This window comes from Squalius cephalus (assembly GCF_949319135.1).
Source record: "Squalius cephalus genome assembly, chromosome: 7".
Classification (NCBI taxonomy): Eukaryota; Metazoa; Chordata; class Actinopteri; order Cypriniformes; family Leuciscidae; genus Squalius; species Squalius cephalus.
The window spans coordinates 36,350,945-36,367,293 of NC_137128.1; the positions used below are offsets into that span (position 1 = coordinate 36,350,945).

At 38.1% G+C, this 16,349-nt stretch overlaps 1 protein-coding gene across 1 annotated transcript in view; it reads right to left on the reverse strand.

Moving 5' to 3' along the window:
* Positions 1-213: 213 nt before the first annotated feature.
* hs6st1a (heparan sulfate 6-O-sulfotransferase 1a) overlaps positions 214-16,349 on the reverse strand; it is a 123,093-nt gene continuing 106,957 nt past the window's right edge. Inside the window, exon 2 of the mRNA XM_079877590.1 lies at positions 214-3,850. Within this exon, the coding sequence (XP_079733716.1) occupies positions 3,127-3,850 (724 nt within the window). The 3' untranslated portion in view covers positions 214-3,126. The remainder of the gene's footprint in view (positions 3,851-16,349) is intronic.

The following is a 16,349-nucleotide window of genomic DNA, read 5'->3' on the forward strand; positions in this document are numbered from 1 at the left end:
AATTTGTGTTCCGAAGATGAACGAAGGTCTTACGCGGTTGGAACAACATGAGGGTGAGTAATTACTGACAGAATTTTCATTTTTGGGTGAACTAACCCTTAATGTCCACAGATTTTAAAATGAAAATAATACATAATATACCTTAATTGTGCTTGTGTGACACTTTCCCTGAGCTCCTCTGTAATAAATGAAAATGAAGACAGGAAGCATTAACATGTTTATATAAAAATGATTTTTTTTAATGGTGTATTTGACGATCCATTGTTGAAATGATGAGAAAAATACCCAGAGCAGATGAATTGGATGTGATGAATAAATGCACCCGCGAGCAGGGCTCAAGGATTCGCTAGTGCTGCTCTCGCACTCAACAAACACACACATTCTTTCAAAAAGAGTTTGAGACTCACATAAGGTCGGAAACGTACTCTACAGTAGTAGGTGAAGGCAAATGCATCTAGCTTAATTTTAGATACTGCTGTGTTCTGAAAACAGTCTGAATGCAATCCATTCAAATGTGTGGCATTCTCAGAATTACCACAAGAGGTGCAATAGCATAAACTGTTAGTCCGTTTTCTTTTTTAGGTCAACTAACGTCAATGGCTGAGCAAGGGAATCTAGCTGAGCAAGTAAGTAAAAGTTAAACCATCTGCATGTTTATACAGTAGCTAATTACCTGAATAACACATCCGTTTTAATGGCACAGATATTTAAAGGTGACTTTGTTACCCCAGGCTTTGAGTATTGAGGTTTGTTACCGCCACTGTAGAGTATGTTTCTGACCTAATACTTGACAGTGATCAATTTTAAAGCACAACAATTCTCTACTCTGATTAGCTGTACGTCATTGTTGAATTAAGACTTAGAAACATTTGGTCACCAAACTATTTTGCAATGAGACCAACATTTACTACAACCCACAGAGGGTTTCCGTTAGGAGAGCATATCAGCTGAAGGGAATGACAGCATCACATCAATATATTAATAAAGGGCTTCATCATTCATGAGTTATGCAGATCGTTCATGATAAGACATTTGTTCCTGTATAACATAACAACACTCTAGGTTTGGTTAAATATGCAGTAGGTGAAGAGTAGTCTGTCTTTATGGTTACTGAGAAAATAAATTCCCATTGCAGAGCAGTAAGTAAAGTAAAATGTCCCTCATAACACCTTAAGAGTCAGTTAAACAGGAATGACACATTTCCAGTAGGGTAATTCTTCCTGATACCTTATTCGCATACTGTTTACTCTGATGTTGTTGTGTGTAGTCATCAACTTAAAGGGACAGTTCGCCCAGAGAAATGACACTTCTGTCATTATTTACTCTCTCGGGTCGTTTCAAATCTGTATGACTTTCTTTCCTCAGTGGAACTTAAAAGGAGACGCTTTGCAGGATGTTCACGCTGCTCTTTTATGTACAATGAAAGTGAATGAGGACTGGAGCTGTCAAGCTCCAAAAGTGACAAAAAAACAGTCAATATGACTTAAGTGACTTGGAATACACTTGAATACTTTAAATATAGTGCACAAGTCTGCATGACTTTATACTTTTCTGGTATTTTTTTGTCCGTTTTCCCTATTTACCTTCATTTGCATGGAAAAGAGCAGCTTGAGCATTCTGCAAACATCTCGTTTTTGGGTCATACAGGTTGGGACTGAGTAAGTAATGACAGAATTGTCATTTCTCAGGGTTAACTATTCCTTTAACAACAAACAACTCAAAGTTAACAAATATATGCACAAGGGGAGACATGTGACATCATTCTTCTCCCCTTACTGGCAACAGCTTCAGTCCCTGAGGACCATGGCAAGAGATTGGTCATGAAACACAAACTTGCACACACTCACAAAGAAAAAAGTAACACCCAAACATGCTTGCATACTCAAAACAGTCATCCTCAATAGAATGCTTAAAATCTCAAACACACACAGTCATCCTCCATCTACCCGCATACTAAATAATGAGTAGTCTCTGGGAATTGGGAATGGTGGTGACATTTATAAAGGCTGCGTTTGCTGCTTATTCCTTCTGCTTGCGTTTCACGAGCTCTCTCTTTCACATACACACACACACACACACACACACACACACACAAACTCTACGATGCTCCTGTTATTGACTGACATACAGGCATCATTATCGAGTCAATCGCATTTAGAGAGCACGACTTTGCTCGGAAACACAGAGACTATCCTTACTAAGGGTAAAATAAGACACAGTTTCCTCTTTGGATCTCCACCAGTTTCCCAACTCGGCTACCAAGAAATGGCCTGGATTGGGTGCTGATGACAACCTAGAACCTAGACTTCTGTCTGATCGGACAAACGAAAGACCTCTCACATTCAGCAAGTTTATATTAGTACACTTAGCTCACAGGGATTTTCTCGTACAGTATGCTGAAAGCTTAAATAATGGCTATGGTCCACGTGTTGTCTGTCCGTCCAACGAAATTTGCAGCCGACGTGCAAATACACACAAACAAGGACAATAGAACAGACCTCTTCAAGTCATCACTGATTATGAAAAGCTAATAAATTGCATCCAATAAGTGTTAGGCAGCTCTGTTGGTCTCAGTGCTGTGAGTTTTACCTCTTTGAGGGACGAAAATATCCCTTTTAAAAATAATTCAAAGAAATCAGACCATAATAAACGAAAAAATAAAGAGACAGACCGTTATCGTCACAAGGTCATGGCTGAAATGGCAGCAGACATTTAAGCAAATACCTCTATACAATTTCATTCGGTTCATTCTTTTAAAATCTGCAGTGAATATAATTTCGATAATTTTTATGTTTTTTCCTTCTGTGGGCGATTACGCCTGTAGAAGTCTTCACCTCTTAGTTTTAAGTTCAGGCTCAGTGCTTTAAGTTAGTCAGTCACATTTCTGACCAGGCACGCAAAGTCTTTGCAGTGCCAGATGTCCTGCATTTGGAGTCCTCCCTCTCCGAGACAACCGAAGGATATCCTGGAGCACAACAGAAGGGGGGAGGGCCGTATTTGATGGTGGCGCTAAAGTTCTGTCTCTTTCTCGTTTGCCATTTTCCTCTCCCGCTTGATTGGACCTGGGGATCGCATTCTTTTCCTCCTCGTCAACCTGTATTTCCCGTCCCCCTCCCCCCAGCACTGCTACCAGCGGTTGATGATGTGATTCATGTAGTCCTCTGTGGGCAATCGGGACGCTTCGGACTCTGGCGCGTCATCCCTGAAATTAGGATCAGAGCTGGGCGTCCGACGAAAGGGGAAGAGGGCGGGCTGGTTCTTTAGGCGTTGCTCTCTTCGCTCCAGTTGTCGCTTGTACATGTAACGCTGCTGAAAAAGATCCCTGGCGTAGTCATACAACTGCATGTCCAGGTCGTTCAGCTCCTCGATCCGCTGCACCGTGTCGTTGTCCAGGTCCACGCCAGCGGCCCGCGTGCTGTTGTACTGCATGAAGGGCCGGATGAACTTGAGGTGGAAGGTCCGTTCAAACAAGTACTGCGTTTTGCGCTGGTACTCAGTCAAGCCGAAGAAGGCCATGTCTCGCAGGTTCTTCTTGGCCGACTCGAGTAGCACCTGCGCACGCTTCTTCTCCGGGATGAAAGACATGTTGTAGCAGCCCACCAGGCTGAGGTCGGCTAGCATGCGCACCTGTCGGTTGTTCGCCAGGTTGTACGGACAGTCCATGAACTGCTGTAACGTGCAGCCCGACCAGTCGGTGCCCTCGTAGCAGGGGGGCAGCTCCTCCGGCGTGGGGGTTCGCCCGTCACACATGTGCAGGGAAGTTTTCCACGTGGCCCCGCGCTGCACGTGTCTCCATTCGCTCAGGTAGCGAGACACGGGGTCCCGTAACAGGGTGATGTAGTAGAACTTCCTGTAGGATGAGAAGGGATGGAGAAATGATTAGGACACAAGTAAATAGGAAAATGCCTGAATCAAAAGTGCATATCTCAGATTACACTTCTGTCTACAATATTTTTCCGCCATTTAACATTTTCGGTAAAAAAATCTCCACCTATGCCGTTTGTCCGATTTACACAATATTTTGTATTCATCCTCTAGAGACCCTCACAACAAAAAGTTTTCAAAAGAATTTTGATTTCGTCAAGTCGTTTCTAACACATTTTTGGGTGTGGTCTGCATGGACTAATTGAACTATATCTTTTGAACGGGAAGTCTAAACTTAACAAAACTTGATACACATAGCCAATATAGCCATGTAGAAGTGCTGGCATGTCCTAACATGAACTTCCCCTAACCTGCCATTTTTTTTGTCTTGTTCTTGAAGCCATTAACCATATACCTCGGATGATTGCTTTTTTTCACGATTTCTGTTTCATGCAGACTTTGATGCCCAGTGGTCATGAAACAAATTGGTACATACCTGTAGGTCACCTATACAATGTCGACTGTCAAATTGTGTGAAAATTGACTACAAGAGAGCACTTTAATGAATATACTAATGTTTCTGCTTATGCCAGTTACCTTATAGATCAGGAACTTCCTCAAAAACAACTATACTACAAAAAAATTACTGCCGAAAATTGCTGTAAGCAATGTTCCAGTTATTTAAATATTTGTTACTTATCAAGTGCAGCCCACCAACAAGTCAACTTTGAACATCCCTACAACAAAATTATTTTGATTTAACAGATGGGATGGAATACTGTGTGAAGACTGTGTCTTAAACATTTTCTGCACATTACATTTTTTTATGGGTTTTATTGACTCATTAAAACGCAAGCAGTGTGTAAAAATTTTTTCTCATAAACTGGAACTATAGCTACATTATTCACATCATAAATATCTGTATTGCAGTAAAGGACCAACAGCATCCACATGGTAATCTTTTACTGGTAGGTAAGAATTATAATTTCTCTCGCCTACAGCATAAAAATAATTTCGACGCGTGTGAACACAACCGGTCGTAAAGGGGAATTGAACTGTAGAGCTCTTGATATGCTTCAGTGAGACTTCATAATGCATATGAAAAAGAGCATAACTTGTCCCACAACACCTTTCTTCCATTCTGAATCTGCACTCCAACACCAAATTAGTGAATTCTTGGATGCGTCCCTCTTGTGCACTTGAGCGTACGTGGTGCAGAATGAATCAGACATTAGTGTAGTGAACGGCGGAGACTTATTTATTTTAACAGCTCTGGTAGAGATGCATGAATTTATTCATCTGTGAAAGACAGGGCTGGAGACGGCAACAAGTCAACCAAACGCTTGCACATTATGCACAGCATTGACCCTGAGGGTAAATAAACAGAAAATTTGCCACATTCTCTCTCTTAATCAGTATATTAAACATGTTTGCTAGTAAAGTCGTCTTTACATCCTAAAAATAACATAAATTTACCTAAGAAAAAACATTCTGCTGAGCGTGTACAGTGATGACCCAGTGGGTAAATGCAAAGACACACACACACACACACACACACACACACACACACACACACACACACACACACACACACACACACACACACACACACACACACACACACACACACACACAAACCATGAAGTAACAAATATTTACCTAAGAAAATTACTATAAGATACTGAAATAATACTTAAATACAAAATTTGCACAGTGTTGACCCTTAGGCTTTTAATGTAGAAAAACTCTCTCACTCAAATTTCCTTTCTTTCTCTTTATGTTTTTTGGTAAAAACATGCTTAAAGAAAGATATATTTACCTGAGAAGCAAAACTGCCATAGGATGTCAAAAGAATATTCTAAGCTATCAGTTAGTATTACTATTCATATTAATGGCAGTTCAGCTGCTGCATGACATCTACTAGCAAATTGTCTACTATAATAAAATGTAAAATTGAAATGTATCTTAGATTTGCTTTAAAGCAACTTTTGAATGTTTGTCAGTTGTCAGTGGCGAAGGATACATTTTCCCTGCAAAATGGAGGCTAAAGGGCTACCTAACAAGCCAAATGTTGCAAATGTTGACTCCTAGGTACATTTTTTGTCTTTTCTTTTTTTTTTTGTCAGCATTTTTGTCGGAGTAAAATCTTCACATTTACAGTATAAACACATTCTCTCACTACAGTCTGGCACTTATGACTTGCACCCACACGCGAGGACACACACACACACACACACACACACACACACACAGTCCAAATTCTGCTAAAAGATTCAGTGTATATTCTCTCACACAGAGTTCAATATTCTACAGTGTGTCGAAGCCAGTGTTAAACACCTCCATCACACGCAATCTCACTCTTTCTTTGTGAACACCACTCTATTCTCATTCTGTTATCTTTCCACTCTCCCTGTGTGATGTCTCTTCATTCACACGTCTGTCCCTGACAGATGATAGAGTTGGACAAACACAAAAAGGACCAAAAAAGGAAGCAGACAGCATTAAAAGATTGGAGAGGTTTTCTTTCAGGATACAGGATATAACAGAAAGAAAAACATGCAATATAAAAATATAGTATATTTTATAAATATTTATAATATAATGAAAATATATGTACATTATATATATATATATATATATATATATATATATATATATATATATATATATATATATATATATATATATATATATATATATATATAATCATACATTGTTGCATCCCTATTTGTTTTCAAATCAAATTATAATGAGCAAGTGTCAATAAATGAAAGCTACACAAAGAAGCAAATAAAATAGAAATTGAAAGTTTTAATCTACATGCTAACTTATAAAAGGGCCAACAGGCATAAAAGCACTGACGTGTTTGACTGTACACACAAACATGCACACAAAATAACTGTCAAAACTGAACACACATAAAGGATGTGTATTGCCAACGGCATGATGCAGTTTAATGTTCTCTGAAAGAGCCAACAGGGACAGAAAAAGGCTTAAACACACACACACACACACACACACACACAGAGCACAGAGCTGGGACTGATGGCTCACGTCAAATCAAATAAGCTGAGCTGTTCTAATATACTGCAGCATTCAGCATAATTCTAGCAGAGGCCCATAAAGAGAGAGAGAACACAATCATTTAACCAGAATTTCTATCCTGGCAAGTACCAGCCTGGAAATAAACAATCCACTGATTTCTCCTGATATGAGAGTGGTGTGATTGCTCTTTCCTCCTCTTCTTTGTTCTGTTTAATATATTCACTCCTGTTGGTTTACACGCTCAGCACCACCCTATCCGATGACCTTTTTCCTCTGTTTTCAATCATCGTGCGTCTAAAGCCACACTCCTGTGGGGCATCGCTGGGTCGTGAGCAGCTTACTAACATGCAGTTCATGTCACGGCCACTCGGTGGTGATATACACACAGAATTGTCATGGATCCTTCCGTAACTAAGACGTACTTGCATGCACTACAATTAAACACACATTTAGAGCCTCAGTATCAGTCACATTCAACTACACTCCACCGAAGCAGAATTTCTTTATAGGAAACTAAATGGCTAGACTGTTGTTGAAGGGAACTATGTGTGAGAAACCGAGTAGAGAGGAAGGGAGAGCGAGAAAAGAGGGGGAAAGGGAATTGGTGGGTCGGGGTCATTGTCATTGCCCTAGTAGTGCAACAGAGAAAATGACAGAAAATTGCTGGCACAAGCATATCACGACACCACATACGCAAACTAAACAAGACTTTTCCTGTAACAAAGTCCTTCATGCGTAGCCACGGACAAACAGCCCGAGCAGAGGGCACAGTCACCACCACACACATGCAAGTAGGGCTTGCATTTTGGGGGGAAAAAAGGAAAACAACTGACTGTAATATTTAGTTTTTCTAAAATATATTGCTATTTAACAAATACAGGTCTCATACTCATTCTAGTACTCATTCTAATCTAGAGTAAGTGGGGTGATTTTGTTGGGAGTGAATCTGCATATAAAATAAATACAATAAAAAAAGCTGATTTTTTTTTTTTTTTACTCTGAAGACGTAATGGCAAAATCCTTTTAGGGCTGAGCAATTTATGAAAATCTTTACAGTAATAAAAATGTGAATCTGCATATAAAATAAATACAATAAAAAAAGCTGATTTTTTTTTTTTTTTTTTACTCTGAAGACGTAACGGCAAAAACCCTTTAGGGCTGAGCAATTTATGAAAAGCTTTGCTGTAATAAAAAAAAAATGTTTTTTTTTTTTTAAACTGTAAAAAATAGTTGAAGTATATGTTATAAGAAAATAGTTTGTCAGACTTTCTACTTCAGTCTAATTTCATGTTTCATTCAATGTGTTTCTTAACATTTCTTAGTAATTATTTGAGTATTTCTGAGTCAAAATAGTTTCAAAGTAAATCCTGCACCAATTTTTTTTTGTAAAGTTGAAAAAAATTGTGTGTTTAAAAACAAATACCTCTCTACTTGAGTTTTCATTTAAAAAATATTAAACAAAATATTAAATATATTGTAATAACGCTATCGTACTGTAAAAAAATAAATAAAATAGAATACTAATATTTACATCTTAATTTCTTCTTTCAAACAGCTTTTATTTTATTTATTTTTATAAAATATGTGCTGCTGGTTTCAGGGTGAAGCTCTGCACTGTGTTCATTTACACGCATGCAACTCATAATATCAGGTGTGTGAATGCTGCATTTCACTCTGAAAATAGTATACATTTATTTAATTAAATCGCAGTCAGCACGACTTTTGGGAGGAGGCGGGTGCTACCCATTAATATCAGCACCAGTTCTTTGCTGTATCGTAAATCTGACTGTGAGGGAATCTGGGGAAATCTGAGTCTCTCTGCAAAGCGTCATTTGAAATTTATGAGCAATTTCCTCAGTCACAAAAACAAACACCTGGAGGGAAGCGGTGCAGCGGAGTCACAACTCACAACAAAACATCCTCGCTCTACATCACTCAAACTCATATTGTTTCACTTCATCATTACAGTGTGTAAATCATGACAATTACCAGGACAGGCACAGTTGAGTAAGATGGGACTGGAATGCCCATGGAGAAGCTTAAAACTAAATGTTGTGCTTTCTAGGTGGTTCAACTCAATAAATATCCTCAAATATGGCTCAGATTCCTCCTTCATTGAACAATTATTGCACCCAATTTACTGTCCACCAAGCAAAAATTTAATCAGATTACTCAGAAAAATAACAAAACACCTTTTTTCAATAAACTGCAGAATTTGAGTTATCAATTATTACTGTTGCGCAATCAATGCAGGAGTTATGCTGCAAAGTCGAATACTTTGGATCAGGGGTTTGTTCAAATCTCCCACCACAGGTATGAGCAATTATAAAGATGATGATTGCCTTAGCAAACACCACTAATTAAAATCTATTAATACATGATGTAGTCATCTTCAGGGACTCCGCTTCAGCGATGAAATGTGTTTGGGTAGCACTTTAATAATAACATAATTTAGTAGTTCAACATGCACCTGAAATAGAATTCTTCTCAACATTTGAGGCCCATCTTAATTCTCGGCGACCTGTCATGTTAATTGCCGTTCTCATAATTTATGCAAATGACTGCTGATTCAAAACCTGTTTAGAACATGAATGTAAATCTATCGACCTCTTACACTGTGCTACTCGAACATCAATCCTCGTAAAAGTGAAAACTGCATCTTCAGCTGTACCAAACCCCATGACGATAACAGGCCATACGATGCACCATATGAGGACATGCTTCTAGCACAGAAACACAATCAATCCCTAAGCGGATCTGCATGTAAAATCACTGCTGGAGATTAACTGCAAGCCATGTCTGTGAAGAAGAAGACTGCGGTTAGATTAAGGAGAAGCGGTTTAATGATGTGTAATAGTTCTGAACTGTCAGACTGTTTGGAAATGGCTATGGGCCATTCAGTGCTTCAGTGGATCATGCTCCAAGCTAGTCAGTCAGTCACATATGAGGAAAAAAGAAAAAAGAAAAAGAAAATACATGCCCTGATGGGGTAGCAGTTTGATCAAAAAGAAAGAAATATTATTACAATTTAAAATAACCATTTTATATTTCAATATATTTAAAAATGTAACTTATAACTATAATATTTATTTTCATCATCTTTTGTACTATTACTGTTTAATTGACATCCTCTAAGGCAGTCTGTTCAGGATTGGTTGGGGAGGGATTGAAAATGTAAAAAAATACAGACTCTGTCTCAGAATTTTCAGCATAATTCTTCAGATATGATCCTTCATGATCCAACATGATTCTTCAGAAATCATTCTAATAAGCTGATTTGCTGCTCAAGAAACATTTCTTATTATTATCAATGTTGAAAACAGATGTACTGCTTAATATTCTGGATATTGAATATTCCGGATTCTGTTGAGTAGAAATATAAATCTTTTACAACATTTTTGTCACTTTTGATCAATTTAAGTAAAATTATTAATGTCTAAATCTTACTAACTCTAGTCAGTAATGTATAAAAATCCCAATTATGTATCTCTCAGGCTGTATTTTCTCAGTTTCCCAACACACACATGCACGCACACATTCTTGTACATCTATCTTTGTGAGGACATTCATTGACACAATGTCATTTCTTGCTCCTTACCCTACCTAACCCATGCCCATCTCAACTAAGTGTCTAACCTAAACCCTTACCCTAAACCAAATTATAACTTTATCCCTAAAACCAAGTCTTGACCCTCAAACAGGCCTTTAAAGGGGTCTCACAAAGGGACGATCAGCCAAAATGTTCTCACTTTACTCTCTTTGTCCTCACTCTGATGGTCTAAAACTCAAACCAGTCCTCACAAAGATAGTTTTACAATTACACACACACACACACACACCACAATGAGTGACGTCTTTAATAAGACCTCCACACATCCTGACTGAAGACTGATGGAGAAATGTAAGAGATTTTTGGAATGTTATTAAAAAAAACAGGAGAACATACATCCATACATGTTTTTATTTTTTTGTCAGCTGATCTCGTTCTCTCTCTGTAGGTTTAACAAAGTCACTCACCTCAGGCTAGTCTGGATATGCAATAACAACATGTCTGAAAACGTTTCAGTACAGCAGGGCAGAAATCTCTCTTTCTCTCCCTCCCAACTCAAGCCCTAAGCTAATTAGGATGTGCTGATTGATTAGGCTGCAATAATTAGCTTTTGTGATGTAAATGAAGCTCCCATTGGTCTGAAATTGATTAGCCACTGTCTGTCCCTGGGGATGAGGCGGATTGAGAGCCACCGCTTACGTCCATCTCTCTCTCTCAAGCTCAGACTCTCAGTGTTTGTAATCAAATACGATAATGGACTTCAGTGAAGTGCTGGAAAAAAGAAAACTATCGATGTCTAAACAACTAGATATTTCTCTCCACTCTGAATTGATACGATGGTACAGCCTGAGAGATCTAGTGGAGAAAAATGGAACTGTTTTGTCCACTAGTCAAATATTATTATTATTATTTTTTTTTGTTTTGTTTTGTTTTTTACGGTAACTGGCCACTAATTTTATGCATTTTTAAATCAGTTTTTAATCATCAATCAGCCACTTTAATAGTCCTGTGGTTTGAAATATCCCTTGGTTACTAAGTAAATAAATCACTTTTTTAGTTGACAAATAAATAGCTATATTTGAAACTGTAATTTATTTAATGCTAATTGCAACAAAATAATATTTCTTCAAATCTTTACATTTTTGAATAAATTTATATTTTCCTTCATTTTAAAGTGCCATTTTTAGTGCTTCATATTAACAAATTTTGATAATAGCCTGGCTGAAAAAAAAAAAAAAAAAAAAATAGACCTTTAAATAATAATTAGAAAAGAATTCGATATATTGAGATATTGCAAAAAGGTTTGTGTGAGAGAGACTCGGAAAGCAGGACTGAAAGGCTGTTATTTTCCTGTCTGGAAAGGAAAGGCTTTTCCGAGTTCTCCTAAGGAAGGAACCGGCAACTGCTTTCACTCAACCAACCTCTGACCCCAAACATGAGAGCTCATCTGCGAGTTTTATTCTTCCTGTTTCTCTGGAGTGAAGCCTGAAAATACACCCAAAATAACCACAGTGATAAGCTACTGATTATCCAATCAGAGATGAGAAAAGTAACATTGTGAATTCATGGATAAAATGTCCTAAACATATACATTTGAATTTTTGTTCTAACCAGCGGTGAAAAGACATTTTGTTGCTTATTTGGCTTCTATTTCTGTGTCACTGCTGTGAGTAGCCCTGACCACTATGAAATATGAAATCTTATTGGTTCAAAATCTAACTTCGAACAAATGCACATTCAGTGCTTTGTTGCTGGAAACTTGTCATCACACCTGGTTAGGACACAGTGCCAGGCAATCCCAGAATGCACTGCCACAAGAAAAATAGTAATTGCAAATATACACGTATCTAGAGCTGCACGATTAATCATATTTTAACCATAACGCACGATTAATTAAGCATAATCGTCAACGATATTGGCAAGCTAAGCTTCTTTATGCCACGGAATAATTGTTTTAAAAATTTTTTTTAATTTTTTTCCCCTCCAAAAAACATAAAAGTGGGATATTCCTCACTTTGAGCCACTAAAAAAGAAAACTGGGGAGCAATATCACAGTATGTCTTGAGGTTCACTATGAATTCACTCATTGGCAGGTGTGGACCCTGGATACACCGCAACTCTGGGTCTGTTTCCTGAGCACCTGGTCTTGATACGTTTTGGCTGGTGGACTGGTGTTTTAGTCAGTGCTGTGATTTGTTTGAACAGGTTGGGTGTATTAATATTTGTACCCCAGTGACTGATGCAGGTGCTCTATTGGCCGAACACAAGGAAGTCAATCACAACTCACAGCTGTGCAGCAAACTCCTCAACCTCTGGCTCAGAGGAATGACATCAGAAAGTGACAAGTTAAGACAGATTAACTGTAGGACGCACATACACACCCATGACATGCACACAAATGCAGTGAATTCTGGGAAAACTTCTGTATCTAGGGCTCAAACACATTCGCACTGACCGATGTTGCATCACACCAGTGGAATGTTTTGAATGGAAGGAACTGTGAGTTCAGCTCAATGTAAACGTCCTGCTGACTGCCAAATATTCCCGAGTTATAAAGAAGTCTTTCCGAACTGCTGTCGCCACAGGGATCAGGATTCACAATCTTCAAACAAACGAACACTACAGAGAGTTTGAAGTCATGACAAAAAATTGTAGGTAAATAAACTATGCTTCAATGGTCTTGCATACAACTAAACACAGCAGGAAACTCATTATGGTTTGGATAACAATGTCAAAGCTGTCGAAATTCTGGCTGGCAGAACTTTACTTTGCTTTTCCTCAAATTGATCTGCAGTATTTTAAAAAGTGGTTCATCCAGTGCCAAAATAATACCAAATACCAAACCCCCAAAAATGTTCATAATAACACAACCATTGAAAAGTTTGGTGTCAGTAACACTCAGCATATTAGAATGATTTCTGAAGGATCATGTGAGACTAAGACTGGACTATTGATGCTGAAAATTCAGCTTTGCCATCACAGGAATAAATTACATTTTAAAATATATTAAAAACCCAAACCTTTGAACGGTGGACATACAGTACGTAATGCATAACTTGCATGCATAAATGTGTTCTTAACTTGCTGAAATTGAATCGGAATGATCAGGGAACTGAGTGCAATACTTCACACTGCATGCTAAAGAGAATAAATGCCAATCCAATTGAAAAACGTTGCCAGGTGAGTGGTGAACACACATTTTTTTAAATGCACAAACTATGCATTCTGATTTTGACATTCCTGATCTGAATATGTTCAATAATTTTCTATTCTTGACTGATCATAATTTGGGTGTTAGATAGATGTTAAATGAGTGATCTTGAGATGAGTCCCTGTAGTTATCCAATTCGACCCTCATATGCTGCCTGATATATCATAAACCTGACAGGTGATTTTTTAAAAATAAAATGGAGTTTGATTTAGAGAAAGAGAGGCCGAGGCTGTTGTTTTGTGGCTTGTAAGACTCAGCGGTCGTTCTCCTGCTGGGGTCTTATTAGAGAGACGGTACATGAGATTCTGCTGCTTCACGCTGATATGAACTGCAGGTACTCTTGATAATTGGCGGCGCTAGTTGAGGACATGTCACACTCTCATCCGATGTGGGAAAAATAGCATTTTACCTCTGCCACGGAAAAGAGCCATTATACCATTCATATCGGAGGAGAGGGGCATAATAAGAAAAAATAATGAACTTAGATGTCACATCTTATATAACATGTTTGGCCACAAATTATGCATAAACACACACAAGCTCTTCTCCAAATCCGAGTGACCTGCCTGTCGAGACAGCATTATTTTGTATCAAAGCTGTTAATAATCACATATGTGTCACGGATAAGGATGTCATAGCATCCCAGAATGCAATGTGTTGACAGAAATGTCAATTATATTTCATTACAGATAGAAAACAGTTCTAAATAAACAAAACACATGAGATTTGAGCCAATATATTTGTGCTTGCTATGCATGGGTTGTTTACATAGAACTTTATTAAATAAATTGAGTTATTCTTAAAAAGTCTGCATCACATTAAAAAGTATTTGCAAATGCACCATTTTGGGTAAATATGCTGCATCAAATATTTGCAGATTCTGTTCTCTTTGCATTAGCCTAGCCATTTATTTTGATACATTTCTTAAGGATATTCTTTTAAGGAATTCAAATTCTTAAGTTTTGTTTATATAATGATCTTAAGAACATAATGCTTTTTTATACTTTTTATTCTTAAAGGGATAGTTCACCCAAAAAATGGAGCTCAAGCAGTTCCAAACTTGTAAGAGTTTCTTTCTTCTGTGGAACACAAAAGAAGATATTTTAAAGAAAGTTGGTAATCAAACAGTTTACAGTAGCCAATGACTTCCATATTAAGAAACAAAAAATACTCATACAGGTTTGGAACAACATGAGGGTGAGTAAATCGTGACAAATTTTTTTTGGGTTAACTATCCCTTTAAGTAAGGAAATGGAGAAAGAAAACGGCAGTTAAGTGGAATTTCATTCATAAGAATGTTTCGGGAATCCAGCCCCTGGTGCCTAAAATGGATAAGCAGTCGTCCACTAGGAGCAGCAAAGGCTTTCTTATGGCCAGGAGTCTGGCAGGACCATTACCCGATCATGGCTGTACTCTTGGGCAGACAATTGACACTGACATTATCAAGAACATACATGAACATCATGCAGACACACATGCACACACTATGGTCTCATGGGAATTTGACTGAAAGGTATAAGGACACCACGCAGAAGCTTTCGAAGCACTGTTCTGGAGGTCACATCAATGTACGCCACCTCATTCCACAGACCTGACGGCTGTCATGAAAATCCTTCCCCTAAAATTCCCATCTTCCTCCCCGCATTCATCTCAATCAGACAAGCCCTCTGCCCCTCGACTCGCTGACTGACAGTCACAAAGTTAAAAGCCCTTATGCACTACAGACAAAAAAACCATAGCGTACAGCCGAGCTCCTCATCTCCCTGTTTACATCCTCTAAACACTCCTCTCATCTCCACACAGAGCCCATTGACTCCTCTTTGAGGAGCGTGCATGTGACGGCTCTGAAAGGAGAAGGTTGACTCACTTCTGGAAATCTGTCTATTTTCACACTGAAAAGAAAAGAGCTCCTGACGACGTTCGCTTCAGACGCAGCCAAGTTTGGCCACAAAAGGCCCTAATTTGGAAGGAACTTGAGAGCCAATGGAGCTTGAGAGCATTCCCTCAGACCCGGCACTTGGCATCGGACCCATTCTGGTCTGAGAGAGAGAATGAAGGCTGACACTCTGTGCCATCTCCGTGAGAGCACTATAGATGACAGGACGGGCCGCTGCATTTGAGTGACAGGTTTCTTTTCAGCAATCACTCTCTATTGAGACGTGAACACAGAAAGTGGAGACGTCTCATTGTAACAATGACTGCTGATGAGGTTCCCACAGGTCTACTACCACATACACACACACACAGCTTCATTTTTAGGTTGTAATTTTGTCTTTTTCAATCAGGGATGCACTGATATAACATTTCTGTGCCGATACCAATATCCGATTATTTAGAATGACATCTGCTGATTACACAATTTTAAAAGAAATGTGCAATGATTAATTGCGATTGATCACATCCAAAATAAAAGTATGTGTGTGTACTGTGTATAATTATTGTGTATATATAAATACACACATATGCATGTATATATTTAAGAAAAAATTATATATAAAATAATAATATAAATTACGTATAAATATACAGTATATACATGAAAATATGTCTATTTTCTTCATATCAACATTTTTTCCATGTTTCAGTGTAACTGTTCTCAGTTATAAACAGAAAACACATCACTCACATTAACATTCATAACTCACATTAACAGAATAACACTTTACAATAAGGTTTCAT